The following is a 13,772-nucleotide window of genomic DNA, read 5'->3' on the forward strand; positions in this document are numbered from 1 at the left end:
CACATGCCTTGGGTCTAGGCCAGGTCCCAGCAGGGGCCGTGCCAGTGCAACCACATATTGATGTTTTTCTCCCTCTCTCCCCCACCTTTGCCTGTCTAAAAATAAACAAATAAAATCTTTAAAAAAAAGAAAAGAAAAGAAAAAGCTTGACATACAATCTGCTCAGAAAATTATCACTGAAAGAACCAGGTCATTTATCATAGTCAGTACACAACATGAAATATAAACACTAGGTCTGAATTTATTCTATTCACACTAAAAGTGACTCCCAGCATCTTCCACTCATTCCAGAGAAGAAAAAGCTAGAGGGTTCTCAAATTCTCTCCTTATAAATCAAAGCAATTATTTTCCCCATCCTAAAGTGTGAACTAAAACCGCAAGTAAGTTTAGAAACACAACCAGTATCTGTGTAAAGGTTGATTTGCATTAATCTTTGAAAAAAAATGCTACCAATATTTCAATTAATTCAACCACTAATACACTTTGGAATTTGTCCTCTAGGAGCTTACAGTCTAGCTCAATCAAATAATCAGAACATAAAACAGATTTTTATGAAGCTCATAATAATGATAAAGCCAAGTGCTGTAGGAATATAAGAAAGGAATGAACTTTTCTAGACAATGAAGAAAGGTCACAAGACAGTGAAATTTGAGTTGGGTTTTGAATGCAAACCTGGAGGCAGAGAAGAGAAAAAAAGAGCATTTAAACTAAAATAACAGCAAGAATAAAAATATAGAGAAATAAGATCTGATAAAATGGGACTAAGACCATAGAAGATATTACCTGATAACACATTAAAAAGCTTGGACTTAATTCTATATACTAAAAGTGACATAATCTAACCAAGGTTTTAGGAAAACCCTATTAATAAAGAATGAATTAGAAAGAAAAGAACAGATGAATTGGGAAGAAAATAATAGTAAGAGAAAGTATGATAAAAAATTAGGACCTGAACTAAGGTACTAGGAATGAATAAGTACTAGTATTAAATGTGGTAAGGACTTGAATAGATGTAAACATGATAAGGTTTGGTCAGAGAAAAACACAAGATCTTCTTGAGAATGAAGAGTGATTAAAGGTTTGGAGATTTAAGAGAGCTCATCTCAATTTTCCTCCCTTCTGAGTGTTTCTGCACTTACTCTAGTATCCTGTATTTTGGACACTTTTTAAAAGCATTTTAAGAATTTCTTTCATCTAACAATACTTAAGACATTTCTATTAAGTACATATTAAGTCAATAGTATTTTATGAGTGCTAGGAGCTTCTTGTTTTAAATTCTGGAATGTTGCCCTGGCTGGTGTAGCTCAGTGGATTGAGCACAGGCCTGCGAACCAGACGATAGCGGTTCGATTCCCAGTCAGGGCACATGCCTGGGTTGCAGGCCAGTTCCTGGCAGGGGACCCACGAGAGGCAACCATACACTGATATTTCTCCCCTCCTCTGCTAGCCTTCCCCTCTAAAGATAAATAAATGAAATCTTTAAAAAATAAAATAAAATAAAATTCTGGAATGTCTTCATTTTACATATTTTAGTTAGGACAAAACACTAAATCCATGACAGAGGTACCCTGTATCATATGGAAGTGAATACTAATAAATTTACTTCTTTACATCTAGGGTCTACCCAACTTCAGATTTCCGGGGTCTTGAAATCATTCTATAATTGAGTCTGTGCTACTTCTTGATGGAATAGAACTTCCACAGGTTCAAAGAGAGACCAATTACATATAACAATTTATTGTACTGATTGTGCCTGATCTAACTTTATTGACTTCAGATCAAGAAATCCCATTGGAAAACAACCATCAATAACTAAGTGTAATTTATGTCTTTAAGAAATGTTTTTAGCCCTGGCTGGTGTAGCTCAGTGGATTGAGCGTGGGCCTGCGAACCACACAATCGAGGTTCGATTCCCAGTCAGGGAATTGAACTGGTTCAATTCCCAGGGAACATGCCTGGGTTGCAGGCCGGTTCCCGGTTCCTGGCAGTGGACGCATGAGAGGCATCCATACATTGATATTTCTCTCCCTCTCTCCTTTCCTTCCCCTCTAAAGATAAATAAATAAAATCTTTAAAAAAAGAAATGTTTTTTGCCTTGTATTCATAAAAGCTACAAATTAGTAAAAACAAAATGAGCTGAAATAACTTCACAGGAATTTTTTTTTTAAATCCTCAAAATGCTGCAATGATGTCCAGTAAAAGAGAAATTAACACATAAATATCAAAATAGAGGTTGAATTTTAGCAAAACAAATCATTATGTGAGGTAGTCAGCTCCTTGAATGCCAGGTAAGGTTCTATACAGCATGCACTTTAGAATCAGACCAATCCAAGCTGACCTTGGAGCAAACCACTAACTTTTTAGAGTTTTCATTTCCCAAATTGTGAATACAAATATTTTGAACTACCATATGGGTTTTGGAGGTGAATGTACATTAAGTATTTATTAATACCTGGCACATAATAAAACACAATTGTTAGTACCACTCCCTCCCTAAACAGCCCTTTCTCTTTATACACCCTCACATTTATTATAGGGCAATGAGCTAAATTATATGACTTCTTAGACCCCAAGAATAAAGTAGTAAAGAAAGTATGGTAAACTGGTTATATTAAGGGAAAAAGTAAAGCTATGGGACTGATTAAAAGAAAAGCTTGAGCAAGGGACTGAAGTGAAGACTCAGATGAAGGCAAAGAAGATTTATTCTAGGAACTAACACCAAGAAAAATATCAATATCATGGTTTCAATACGAGTATTTTGAATATGTATGCATTTTCTTAAAAATATCTACATTGACAACTTAGTAATATGTAAGCTCCATGTGGGCTGGAAAAAGGCCCAATGCTATTTCTTTGCAGCATCAGCACATGGTCCGCAATATTTCATATGCTCAGTAAACTCCATCTTCCCTTCATTTACCCATTCAACAAGTATTAACAATCTACTTGTGCCGGACACTATGCTGAGCACTAGGATTTCAACAGTGAGCAAGAGGCTGGTTGCTTTCATGGACCTCCCAATCCAACAGCCTACTCATTCATTAAACAACATGGGCCACCTACCACATTTACTAAACTCTAAAAGTAAATAAAACTTTTTGTATTAAATTAGACATGTGAGTTCAAGTAATTGTACCTAAACAATATGCTATATTTAAAAATTTTTAATTTTTCAATCAACTACTTTAGCTATAAATTCTGGGCCCCACATTTTAAGCAGGACATCTGACAAACGACATATAATGTGGAAAATCTAAAAACCATACCTTATGAAAAATTAGTTTTTGATCAAGAGAAGACTCAGAAGACATGGCAACTGTCTTCACATTTTAAAGAGGTAGCATACAGGTTTGCCCCCTATCATTCCAAACTTGAAGAAATGAGAAGTGACACAGAGATGTACTTCAGTTTCAATATAAAAAATTCTGCCCTGGCTGGTGTAGCTCAGTGGACTGAGCGCAGGCGCGGTTCGATTTCCAGTCAAGGCACATGCCTGGGTTGCAGGCCAGTTCCCATCATGGGGCACATGAGAGGCAACCATACATTGATATTTCTCTCCTTTCTTTCCTCTCTAAATATAAATAAATAAGATCTTAAAAATATATAAAGAATTCTAACAATTCAAGCTATTAGTAATAACCCAATCACATCAGACTTCTGTAATAGTCTACACTATTTCTATACATCCCAAAATGCAAATTTTCATTTTAACTCTTGAAATTAAAAAAAAAAATGAAACCACAAGTACTTCCCTGCTATGATTTAGGGAACTGAGTCTCCACGGTCTTCCTAAGGCCCTGGGCAAACCAAGACTAGACCTCCATTCCCAAATCTAATGAAACAGGCTGTCTTCAAAGCAACATTTTCCCACCTCTAGATGTACTCTGGCACATACCAAATGGTCTGCTGTCAAGAACATTGGCTAAGATATTCTAAAACTTACTCCAAATCCAGTTCTGTAGAAATACTAGTGATCAATACAAACACCATGAAAAGATTTCAGTAATGAATGGTCCTCTAGAACACCAGCTTCATGAGGGCAAGAACCTTCTCTTTCTTCACTGCTATACCCAAGTCCCTAAACAGTAACTGGCATGTAATATATGCTCAATAAACATTTGCTAAATATGAATAATCATAATCACACATAGCATAAAATACAGAGCACTATTAGATAATAAAGAAACTGGCTAAAGTATCCAGGAACTAAAAAGCCCGAAAAACAGTCAATTCCCAAAATTGCATCATACACTTAAAACGGCTAACGTCCTGAAATTTAACCTCATTAGTTTTCAAGAACAAATTCTATTAAAAAAAAAAACAGCAAACCTAAAATATCTTAATGAAAAGTAAAATATAAGGTCTTAACAAGATGTAAAGAATAAATCTGGTGAAATAACTTCAATGTTGACAGTCTTTGCTTAAAGCATCAATCAACTAGCATTTTAAGTGTGCTTGAACACTATGAGCATGAAGAGATTTATACAGCTGTTTTGGTTTAAAGACAAACTGACACCTTTACCTCTATACACATCACATCTTTACAAACATTTATTAGGTTGACACTTGATAAACATCTGCTAATCAGGTACATATTCTGTACTGAGAGGCAACATAACTCATACATTGAGGTACTCAGCAACCATCTGTCATTACTGAAAACTAAGATCAGTAAGAAAACAATCAATACAAATGTCATTTTGCGAAATTCTAAACTATAAGGCTTAGAATTTCCAGATATCTTAAGGAATATGAGAACATGCAAAATAACTAAATATAACTAAAAAGTTATTTTTAATTTACTCTGCTTAACAGAGTATATAGCAACGTTCATACATTTTTTGAGAATATTATATAACCAGAAAGGTCTAATAATTATATGACAGATTTACTCCAAGTTCATTCACGAGGTTAAATTATACCTTTTAAAGATTTCTGAACAAAGACTCTGATATTTAAAGGTTCATTTTACTTGAAATAAAGTGTAAATAATAAGTTTAGAATGTACTAAACCATTCACTTGATTACTCTAGACTCCATCAACTAGATTACATTTCTGTTATTAGCAACTGGATGCCCTCACAAACACAGAAACCACAATCTATTTTTCTGGAAAGACTGCATAAGAAACTATGAATAAGCTTTATTCATATATTAAAAGAATAAACTTTACAGAAAGGCTACTTTCCCATAGTTGACACATTTACAATCTCTAATTCTGACAGACGTGATTCAAATTATCCTTTACATTTAACCTCTAAACTCCAGTTCATTCCTAAAATCTCCAACAATGAAACGTCTTCAGAGAGTCTTCAAAATGGTAACAAATTAACTGCGCCAGAAAAACAAAGAGCAGTTGAGAGAAACTCGTTTGTACATTGAAGCAACAAGTTTAAAACTTTGAACTCTTTTTTACTTATCTTCCTTACCAGCGAGAAGAAAAGCTCTGTTGAACCTGTTGCTCTGTCCCTCCAACCCCCTAAAAGGTGTCATGGGCGCCAAACGCCTCTTGATACTTGAAGCATATCCGAAGTTGGATTTTCTAGTCTTGGGTGGTTTTAAAGAGCCCCTGTCTCTGGGGATCCGGCCAGCCCAGCCAAAGACAAACGCAAGAGACAAGCGACTCACCTGATCACAGGGCTGTAAGGGCTCCGGGAGCGACGCCAGCTGCTGCTGCTGTAGGGGCTGGGAGACACGTCGCCGCCTCGCTCGTAAGAGCTGTGGCGGCTGTAGCTGGGGGAGCGGCGGCGGCTGTAGGGGCTCGGGGAGCGCGGCAGCCGCCTCGAATAAGGGCTGCTACCACCTCCTGGCGGGCTGGGGGACTTGCGGCTCCTCAGGCTCTGCGAGGCCCTGTGGGACACTGGGCTGTCGTCCCGGCCTCCCAGGGGGCTCAGGGACCGCTGCCGCCGCCTGTAGGCTTTGGGCTCGGTCTTTTCCTCCCGGTAGGCCTTGGGCGGCTCTTTGTAGGCCGAAGGCGGCTCCTTGGACGACTTAGTCCGGCTCCGGTGAGCCTTCAGGTCTCGCTCCTTGCGGCTGCTACTACTGCTAGACGTGGCCGAGGCACTTTTCCGGCGGCCGCCGCTGCTGCTGCTACTGCCACCGCTCTTGGTTGCCTCGGCCCGCTCCTCGCCGCTGTGGCTGTGGCGGCTGCGGGACTTCGAAGCCTCACTGCTGCCGCGCTGCCCATCCCGCCGCCGGTGCTCGCGATGGCGCTCCTTGCTGCGGCCACTGCTGCGGCGACGGTCCCGGCGGGGCCTGCGCCCGGACCCCTCCCCGCGCCTCTGGGTGCCGGAGGAGGAGGCCGGACTCCCGCCGCTGCCCCCCGTTCCCCCGGCAGCCGTCGCCGCCGTTGCCGCACTGGCTCCCCCCAGCAGCAGCCCCTGCTCGGACTGAGAGCTCACATCCTCGTATTCCACCAGCGGGGTCACACCCCCACCGCTACTAGCACCGCCACCGCCGTCCTGCTGCGGCTGGGGCAGCGAGAAGACCCGACGCTTCTCCGCCTCCTGCCCGGCGCGGGGCCCGCGGCGCCGCTTCTGCCGCCCTCCTGGGCGCCTCTTGCCTCTCGCCAGCCGCTTGACCTCCAGAGGGGGGCCCGGGCTGAAGCAAGAGGAGGAGGCCGCGGCGGCGGCGGCTGCGGCGGCGGCGGCCGTGCCGGGAGCAGCCAGGAAGAGCAGAGGCGGCGGGGGCGGCGGCGGTTGCAGGAGCTGCGGCTGCAGGAGCGGCAACAGCAGCGGCGGCTGCTGAGGGGACAGGAATCGCCTCCGCTTTCGGCGTTCCTCCAACTTCTTCTCCGCCCAGCTCAGGCCCCCGCCTCCCCCCAGCGCTGTGTCCGAGCTGCTCGGCATTGCCTAGAGCTCGCCGCAGAGCGCGGTGCGGGTGCGGCCTCCTCCCAGATCAGATCCTGGCCATCTCTCCCGCCGGAAACAACAGAGGAGACGGCGGAGGGACACTGAGCACCAGGGAGGCCCTTGAGACACGCCACGATAATCCGGGTCAGGACTCGGGTCCCTGGGTTCCAGATCACAGTGAGGTACGCAGCGGCCTCCAGGCCTGAAGGCAGCAAAAACCTGGGCGGCAGAAGTCCTGATCGTGCTTGTCGCCCTATCCTCAGCAGCAAAAACACCAGATGCACAGAGAGCTGACCTGCGAGGGATTCAGGAGTCCTCCAAGTGCCCCCGGGGGTTGGAGAGCGGCCTTGGCCGCGCTCAGCTTTAGCAGCGCAACGCGGAAGTACCACCTTCACTTCACTCCATCGTGCCCTGACGTTGGGTGCGAGTTCAGGGGAGGGGAGTGGGCGAGACAACAACACGCCTCCGCCACCGCCTCCTCGGCGTCGACGTCGTCCTCCCGGGGTGGTGGTGACACACGACCGGCGCCTCGGCAATAGCTTGGTCTTGACAACTCCCGGCCTAGGGCCTCGCGCACTCTGCGGCCCGGGCAGCGGGGTGAAGCAGAGGCGACCGGGCTGCGACTCTTGGTTGGGGCTGCGAGTGTGCGGGGTTGAGCGGGATGCTGTTTCCGGGGAGATGGGGGCGGGGAGGGCGTTTCTGAGTCTGTGGCGGTGGGTAAGAGCCCTGACTTTCTTCTTCCGCCGGCGCTAGCAGAGGTGGCGGAGCTGCCCCTCTCCTCCGCTCCCTCCCCCCCCCCCACGAGGAGGCTTCTGGTTTGCGCGGCCGGCCCCGGATTGCTCCTCCCCTTCCCTCTTCGCTCCGAGTCTGCGGGAGCGGGGGCGACGGAAATTGCTGGTTGGGCCCCAACCTTCACAACCCCTCCTTCTCGCCTCGCTCTTTCGGCCTTTCCTCCAGTCCTGACGCTAGGCCGGGAGCGCGCACGCAAGTCACGCTCCGTGGAAGCCGAAGGTGAGTGGTGGCGGGGCAAAGGAGGCGGGAACAAAGTTGCCTCACAGCAGCGTGCTCGCTCCTGCCTGCCAGCTTCGGTCGTTCTGACCGGACGTGCTGTAACGTATAACTCCCCACTTCCGGTGAGGGTGGGACTACTTGTGAATTAGGGCTGAAGAAAGGAGAGGCTTATTGCGCTGCTGGCTGCAGTCGCTTGAGACTCGCCTTGATGGTATGCCAGTGGTCCCCGTTGCTTGCGGTCCAGCGCGCAGTGCTGGCTCCGACTGTCCGCAGGCGCCGCACTTCCGGCCTGTTGAAATTTCACGGAAGAGACAAAACTCTGGAGACTTTGACAGGGATAATGCCATTAGTGCTCCTTCCGACTAGGTAGTTAACCCACCATCTACCTTCAGCCCAGCCCGGGGTTTGGAATAGTGGAGAGAGTAGAAGAGCAGTACCCTGCAAAAAGACAGCAGAGGTGGCGTTAACTTAAATTGATTCACGTACACCGAAGTTCGAGGCCCCATCTTAACCTAAAACCACACTTAGTGTCGAGCTTTGTTGATAACACTGAAATTTAAGGCCTTAAAAAAAAAAGGCCTTAAATTAACCCAGGTAGTAGATGAAACGTCTAAAAAGACTACTGAAAAATCTCAGAATTATTAACAGAGGACTCAAAATCAAAACAACTTGCTCAAATGGGGACTTCCCTCTTAGCACTTCACCCACTTTCTCCTTAATATCTAAATCTGTTAGGTAGCTGAAAGTAAACATTTAGGGACCTCACATCTCTTCTTGTCCTATCAGGCTTGCCTTTCATTTACAGGTCTGACACTTAGGATAATTGAGTTAAAATCTAAGTGGCTTGTTGCTTTTTAATATGGTTCAGTTGAAAAGAAAAGCTAAGCAGTCCATTCAAATGGCTGCACGTAGTCACCCCTTTGCAGATTTATTTGTTCAGACCATCGTTTGGTTTTCAGTTTTTAAACATGTGGTTATCTATCACTCATACCTCAGTGTAACTTTAATAGGTTTTGCATCTATTAACACTATCTCAGATTGGCCTGATCTAAGCTAAGAACACATGTAACTAAAAGAGTGAATACAAAGGATGTTCCTTGCTGAAGGATGAAGGAGGAGGCAAAGGAATAGGTAATCTAGACATCAGTCAGAGCATTTTTCAGGAGGGTAGGCCCCCGGTGAGCCGCATAGTGGCACCTACTGTGTAGTCAAAGGAAGTGGCACTTGGAAATTGAATTGAAAAGTTTGTAGCAGGATTCTTAAAACAAATTTCTCCATGGCTGGCAAATGCTGAGTGGAGGCCCTATAGCCAACCTTCTGTTAAAGACTAGTTAGCAAGGGGTTAGCAAGGGCTTTTCCATGAAAGATCAACCTGCCCCATCATCCTGCTTTGAAAGGCCTGGTGTAACAGAACAAAGGGAGCAAAAGACAAGGTTTACATAGCACTTCTTTACATCTCTAACCAATTCCACCTAAGAATGTCATCTTCTATCTTATACTTGCAAGAAAACTTGATCTGTAGTAAAAGGATAGGATTTTGCAAACAAAATTGCCAGAAGGTTGCAACCAGGAAGCATGTACTAAAATATCTTTAAACAGGATTTGGCCATCTACAGGTTTCCACAAAGATTCTGTCTTGGGGGAGGTGGGGAGAAGAGGAAGGAGTGAAGCATTTTGAGCTCCTGAAAGGTATCTGCCCACATGCTGTGAAATACTAGTAATTAATAGAATTCAAATTCCAAAAAATGAGAAAGACCTTTACATTAGAAGCCATCTTTAATAATCTTGTCTACTTGCCTTCATATAAAGAGACTTGAAATTGCACTTGGGATGTAGTTTTCTGGTTGTATTATAATTAATTCTTTTCTGGGTTTGTTTGGGTTTTTTTTTTTTTTTACATCAAATTGGCTCTTTTTTTAAAAAAAAGGTGGTTTGTTTTTGTTGTACTTTATCCAACAGTTCATATCTTACCGTATCAGCTATTCTTAAAATGTGCTCTGAGACTAAAACCTTTTCATTGGATCGCACAGTCAAGACTATTTTCATAATAATAATGACTTATTATTTTCATAGTAATAACGACAAATAATGATTTGTTTTTTCACTCTTATTTTTTCACAAATGTGTAGTGGAGTTTTCCAGTGACGATATGACATCATTTTAGTGGCTAATGTAATATGTGTTTGTGTATTCACATTGTTTTCTAGAATGTGTTAGGTATTAGGCTTCTGAAATATGTAAATATTTGAAATATCTGCGTAACTCAGTGAACCAGTATTTTCCAAATGACTAATGGATATTACAAAAGAGTGAGTAAAAAATTCATTCAAAGTACTAGATGTACTGATAGGTTCTAATGTAACAGCACAAAAAGTTAATTGATACAGTTTTATATTCTACTTTACAACTAACCCTGAAGAATATAAATTCTTAGTACCTGAAGAATTCTTAGTACTGAAGAATCTACAGTGGAGTTTTGGTGTAGTGTCAGAGTAGATATAATGATCTTAAAAGGTTATTGATTTACCCCCCTTTTCAAAAATATATAATATTCATGTATTTCTAGCAAAACAACATATTGCAACAAATCGCATAAAAGTCGGACATGAGAATTTATTTCAATTCTATTAAACCAGACAATAACAAGATTTACAGAAAGGTAAAGCCATAATCCTGATTTTTTTTGTTTTATAAAGATAATTAACTTCATTTAAATGTGTTATGTGTGTTAATATACAGTGGGATTGTTGCTTTAAATGAATATTCCTAAATTTTCTCAATTTTTATTTTTATATCAATAGATATACCTCAGATAAAGAAAAGCTTCTTTGTGATCCTCAAAAAGCTTTTAAAGTGTAAAGTGATTCCCAGGCCAAAACTTTTGAGAAATGCAAAATGCAAAAATAATTAAAATTCTGATTCTTCCCTTCATGCTTCTAAATTGTACGAAGAGTTCACGGAGAGGTCAGGCACTGTCATTCCAGAATCTTATAACTAGGAATTTCTGCAGTGTCTTTCAACATTTTTCTTCCTTTGGAGAAGCTGGTTATTTGACTTCAAATTGGGTTTTTCTTAGTCTTGCAAAAATTTAAGCTCTCATTTTTTCAGCCCACTACTCTCCATCATAAGGAAGACTACCAAGCATATTTTATTGTTAAAAGAGAGAAAAGCAAAGCTGAAATAATGAAACTTTTCAACTCATGATATGCACAAGTTATGGCTAGTATTTACCAAGTACTTACTGGTTGTCAGGCTCTGTGCTAGAGATGTTTTTTATCTGTTTGCTCATTTAATCTTCTCAACAGTACCTACAAGTAGGGTGACCTTAAGTCCTGAGTTTGCCTGGGGTGGCCCTGGTTCCTGCCTCTTGTTCAAGTATAATTATTATTAGTATCCCCTTTTCAGTATGTAAGTTTCCAAGTTTGTATATAAATTATCTGATCAACCTATTTGTAAAAATTATTATCCCATTCACAAATGAGAAAACTGAGGCATAGATTGAGTGTCTTGCCCATAGTATACTGCTATGTATACTATGCAGGTAAACATGGATCTGGGATCCTGAAACAGGTCTGTCTGTCTAGCCTAGTAGTCCAGTCTTTTAAGAATTATGAGCTGTTTCACAGTGATAACAGTGCTCCTGAAATTTAAGTTGAACTCAATTATAGTAAATATTCCACAATAAAAGAAGTACAAAATTGAAGTGATAAATGTGCTTCTTCCGCACTCATCTTTGGCACAGTTCAGAGGCCCACATTTGCTCTCAACTCCTTGCAGACGAGCAGTGTGGGGAAGTTGGGGGGATTCTTATGGCCCAATAAAGGTGAAGGATACCTATTTATTTCATTTTATTTTTAACTATAATTGACATTTAGTATTATTTTATATTAGTTTTAGGTATATAGCATAGTGGTTAGACAGTTATAGAATTATTCCCCTGATAATTCTGGTACCCACCTAGTATCATACATAGTTTTTAACAATATTACTGACTGTATACACCACAGGTGGCAAACACAAGGCCTGTGTGTCAAATCTGACCCTCCACCTTGTTTTATCCCGAGTAGCATCTTATTTCTACCTGGCAGCAGTGCTGAGCTCCTTGCCCCTAGTTAAGGAGTAATTGTATTTATTCATCCTAAAATTACATTCAGCACTTTAAAGGCAACCATGAGGCTGATGTGGCCCCCAGTGAAAATGAGTTTGACACCCCCGATATACACATGTATTCCCTATGCTGTGCTTTAGATCCCCATGACTACCAATTTGTATTTCTTAATCCTTTCACCTTTTTTCACCCAATGCCCCATCCAATCTAGCAACTCTCAGTTTGTTCTCTGTATCTGTGAGTTTGTTTGTTTGTTTTTTTAAATTTTGTTCTTTAGATTCTGTTTTGTTTGTTCATATATCTTGTCCTTGAGATTCTTGTTCTTTAGATTTATATGGTTTGTCTCTCTCTGACTTACTTCACTTACCACAAAATCCTCTAGGTCCATCCATGTTGCACAAATGACAAGATTTCATTCTTTTTCACAGCTGAGTGATATTTCTATTGTATGTATATACTACATCTTCTTTATCCAATCATCTATTGATGGAAACTTGGGTTGCTTCCATACCTTGCCTCTTGTAGATAATGCTGCAATGAAGATAGAAGAAGGATACCTATTTATAGAACAGGAAAGATGGATTAAACTGCTGAAGGTCTTCTCTATATAGCTTCTTCCTGATTGTAAGTAACAGAAAACTGGATTTTCTGTGGATATAAATGTGCCTAGCTAAAAACTACACCTCCTGGCCATTGTTGCAAGTGAAGGGCATGACTGTTTTAGTTCTAGCCAATGCAATGTAAATGCAAGTTGTTGGATGAGGCTTCTTGGAATTCTTCTTAAAGTGGAAGACAACTTATCCTTCACCCTTACTTTTCTTTACTTCTGGAACTCAAATGTGATACTGGAGTTTAATCAATCATCTTGTGACTACAAAGGAACAAACACATACTAAGGATGGCTAGGTGAAAAAAAGATAGAAGGGCCTGACTCCCTGAGGACATTGTGGATCTATCAAACCAACCCTGGACCAAAAAAGACATATAAACCTGGTAATATATTTAAGCCACTGCTTTTTCCAATTTTATTACAGCCAAACTGAATTCCTAAATAGTACAATATCATCCCATACTCCCATTTTACTTCCATGATGGATATCTAATTCCATGAAGGAGTATATTTAATAATAACACACCTTCCTGCTAATCTATAGTCTCAGAATCAGTCTTGACATAAGTCAAGGCTGCAGATCAGCCACATCACCCAGCAGCTTGAGAAGGACATGGCTTGAGTGTTATTCTGCAACTGTCACCAGAAGGGCAAACTGTCAAGCAGTGACTATTTGCAATGAGCACATTCTGAGGCTGCTGTGTCTTCTTTCTCAGGGTGTAACCAGCATCCTTTCCTCTAGTACCAGGGTCCCATTTTGGTACCCCAGGCTATGGGTTCCCTCACTTCACTGTGCTGTACTCAGTCCCTTTCCCTGAGTGAGAAAATGTTCCCTCTGTGTCTTTCACTACTCTGGGTTTTCCCATGAATTTATACTGAAATGATGCCTCCCTGTCCTAGTCATGGGGATGCAGAGAAAAGGGCAAAGCTAGAGAAAGAGAACTCTGGATTTATACCAGGGCTTTGGGGATTAAGTTTGTGATTCAATAAGAACAGAATTGAGAACACAAAGGGTATAGGGGCAGGAAATTTGGGGGAACTGGTTGGAGGGAAGGTGAAGTTCAAGGATGCACTTGATTGTAATCCCCACATCACTCATCACTTTGTTCTTAAATAAAGAATTTTGGCACACAACACACAGTGTAATATATTCCAGAATAAAAATATAATTCAAAATTTGTAGTAAAGTTTT

General features: G+C 41.9%; 1 protein-coding gene across 2 annotated transcripts in view; it reads right to left on the minus strand.

Moving 5' to 3' along the window:
- Nucleotides 1-7,847, minus strand: part of CDK13 (cyclin dependent kinase 13) — a 138,836-nt gene extending 130,989 nt beyond the window's left edge. Inside the window, exon 1 of one of the 2 annotated variants that reach the window (XM_037056525.1) lies at nt 5,629-7,847. In XM_037056525.1, coding sequence (XP_036912420.1) covers nt 5,629-6,848 — 1,220 coding nt within the window. In that variant the 5' untranslated portion in view covers nt 6,849-7,847. The remainder of the gene's footprint in view (nt 1-5,628) is intronic. The other variant, XM_037056526.1, reaches the window with a different exon arrangement.
- Between the last annotated feature and the right edge of the window lie 5,925 nt (nt 7,848-13,772).

Source organism: Sturnira hondurensis, unplaced genomic scaffold, assembly GCF_014824575.4.
Source record: "Sturnira hondurensis isolate 20B ecotype Veracruz unplaced genomic scaffold, ASM1482457v3 Scaffold0008992, whole genome shotgun sequence".
Taxonomy (NCBI): Eukaryota; Metazoa; Chordata; class Mammalia; order Chiroptera; family Phyllostomidae; genus Sturnira; species Sturnira hondurensis.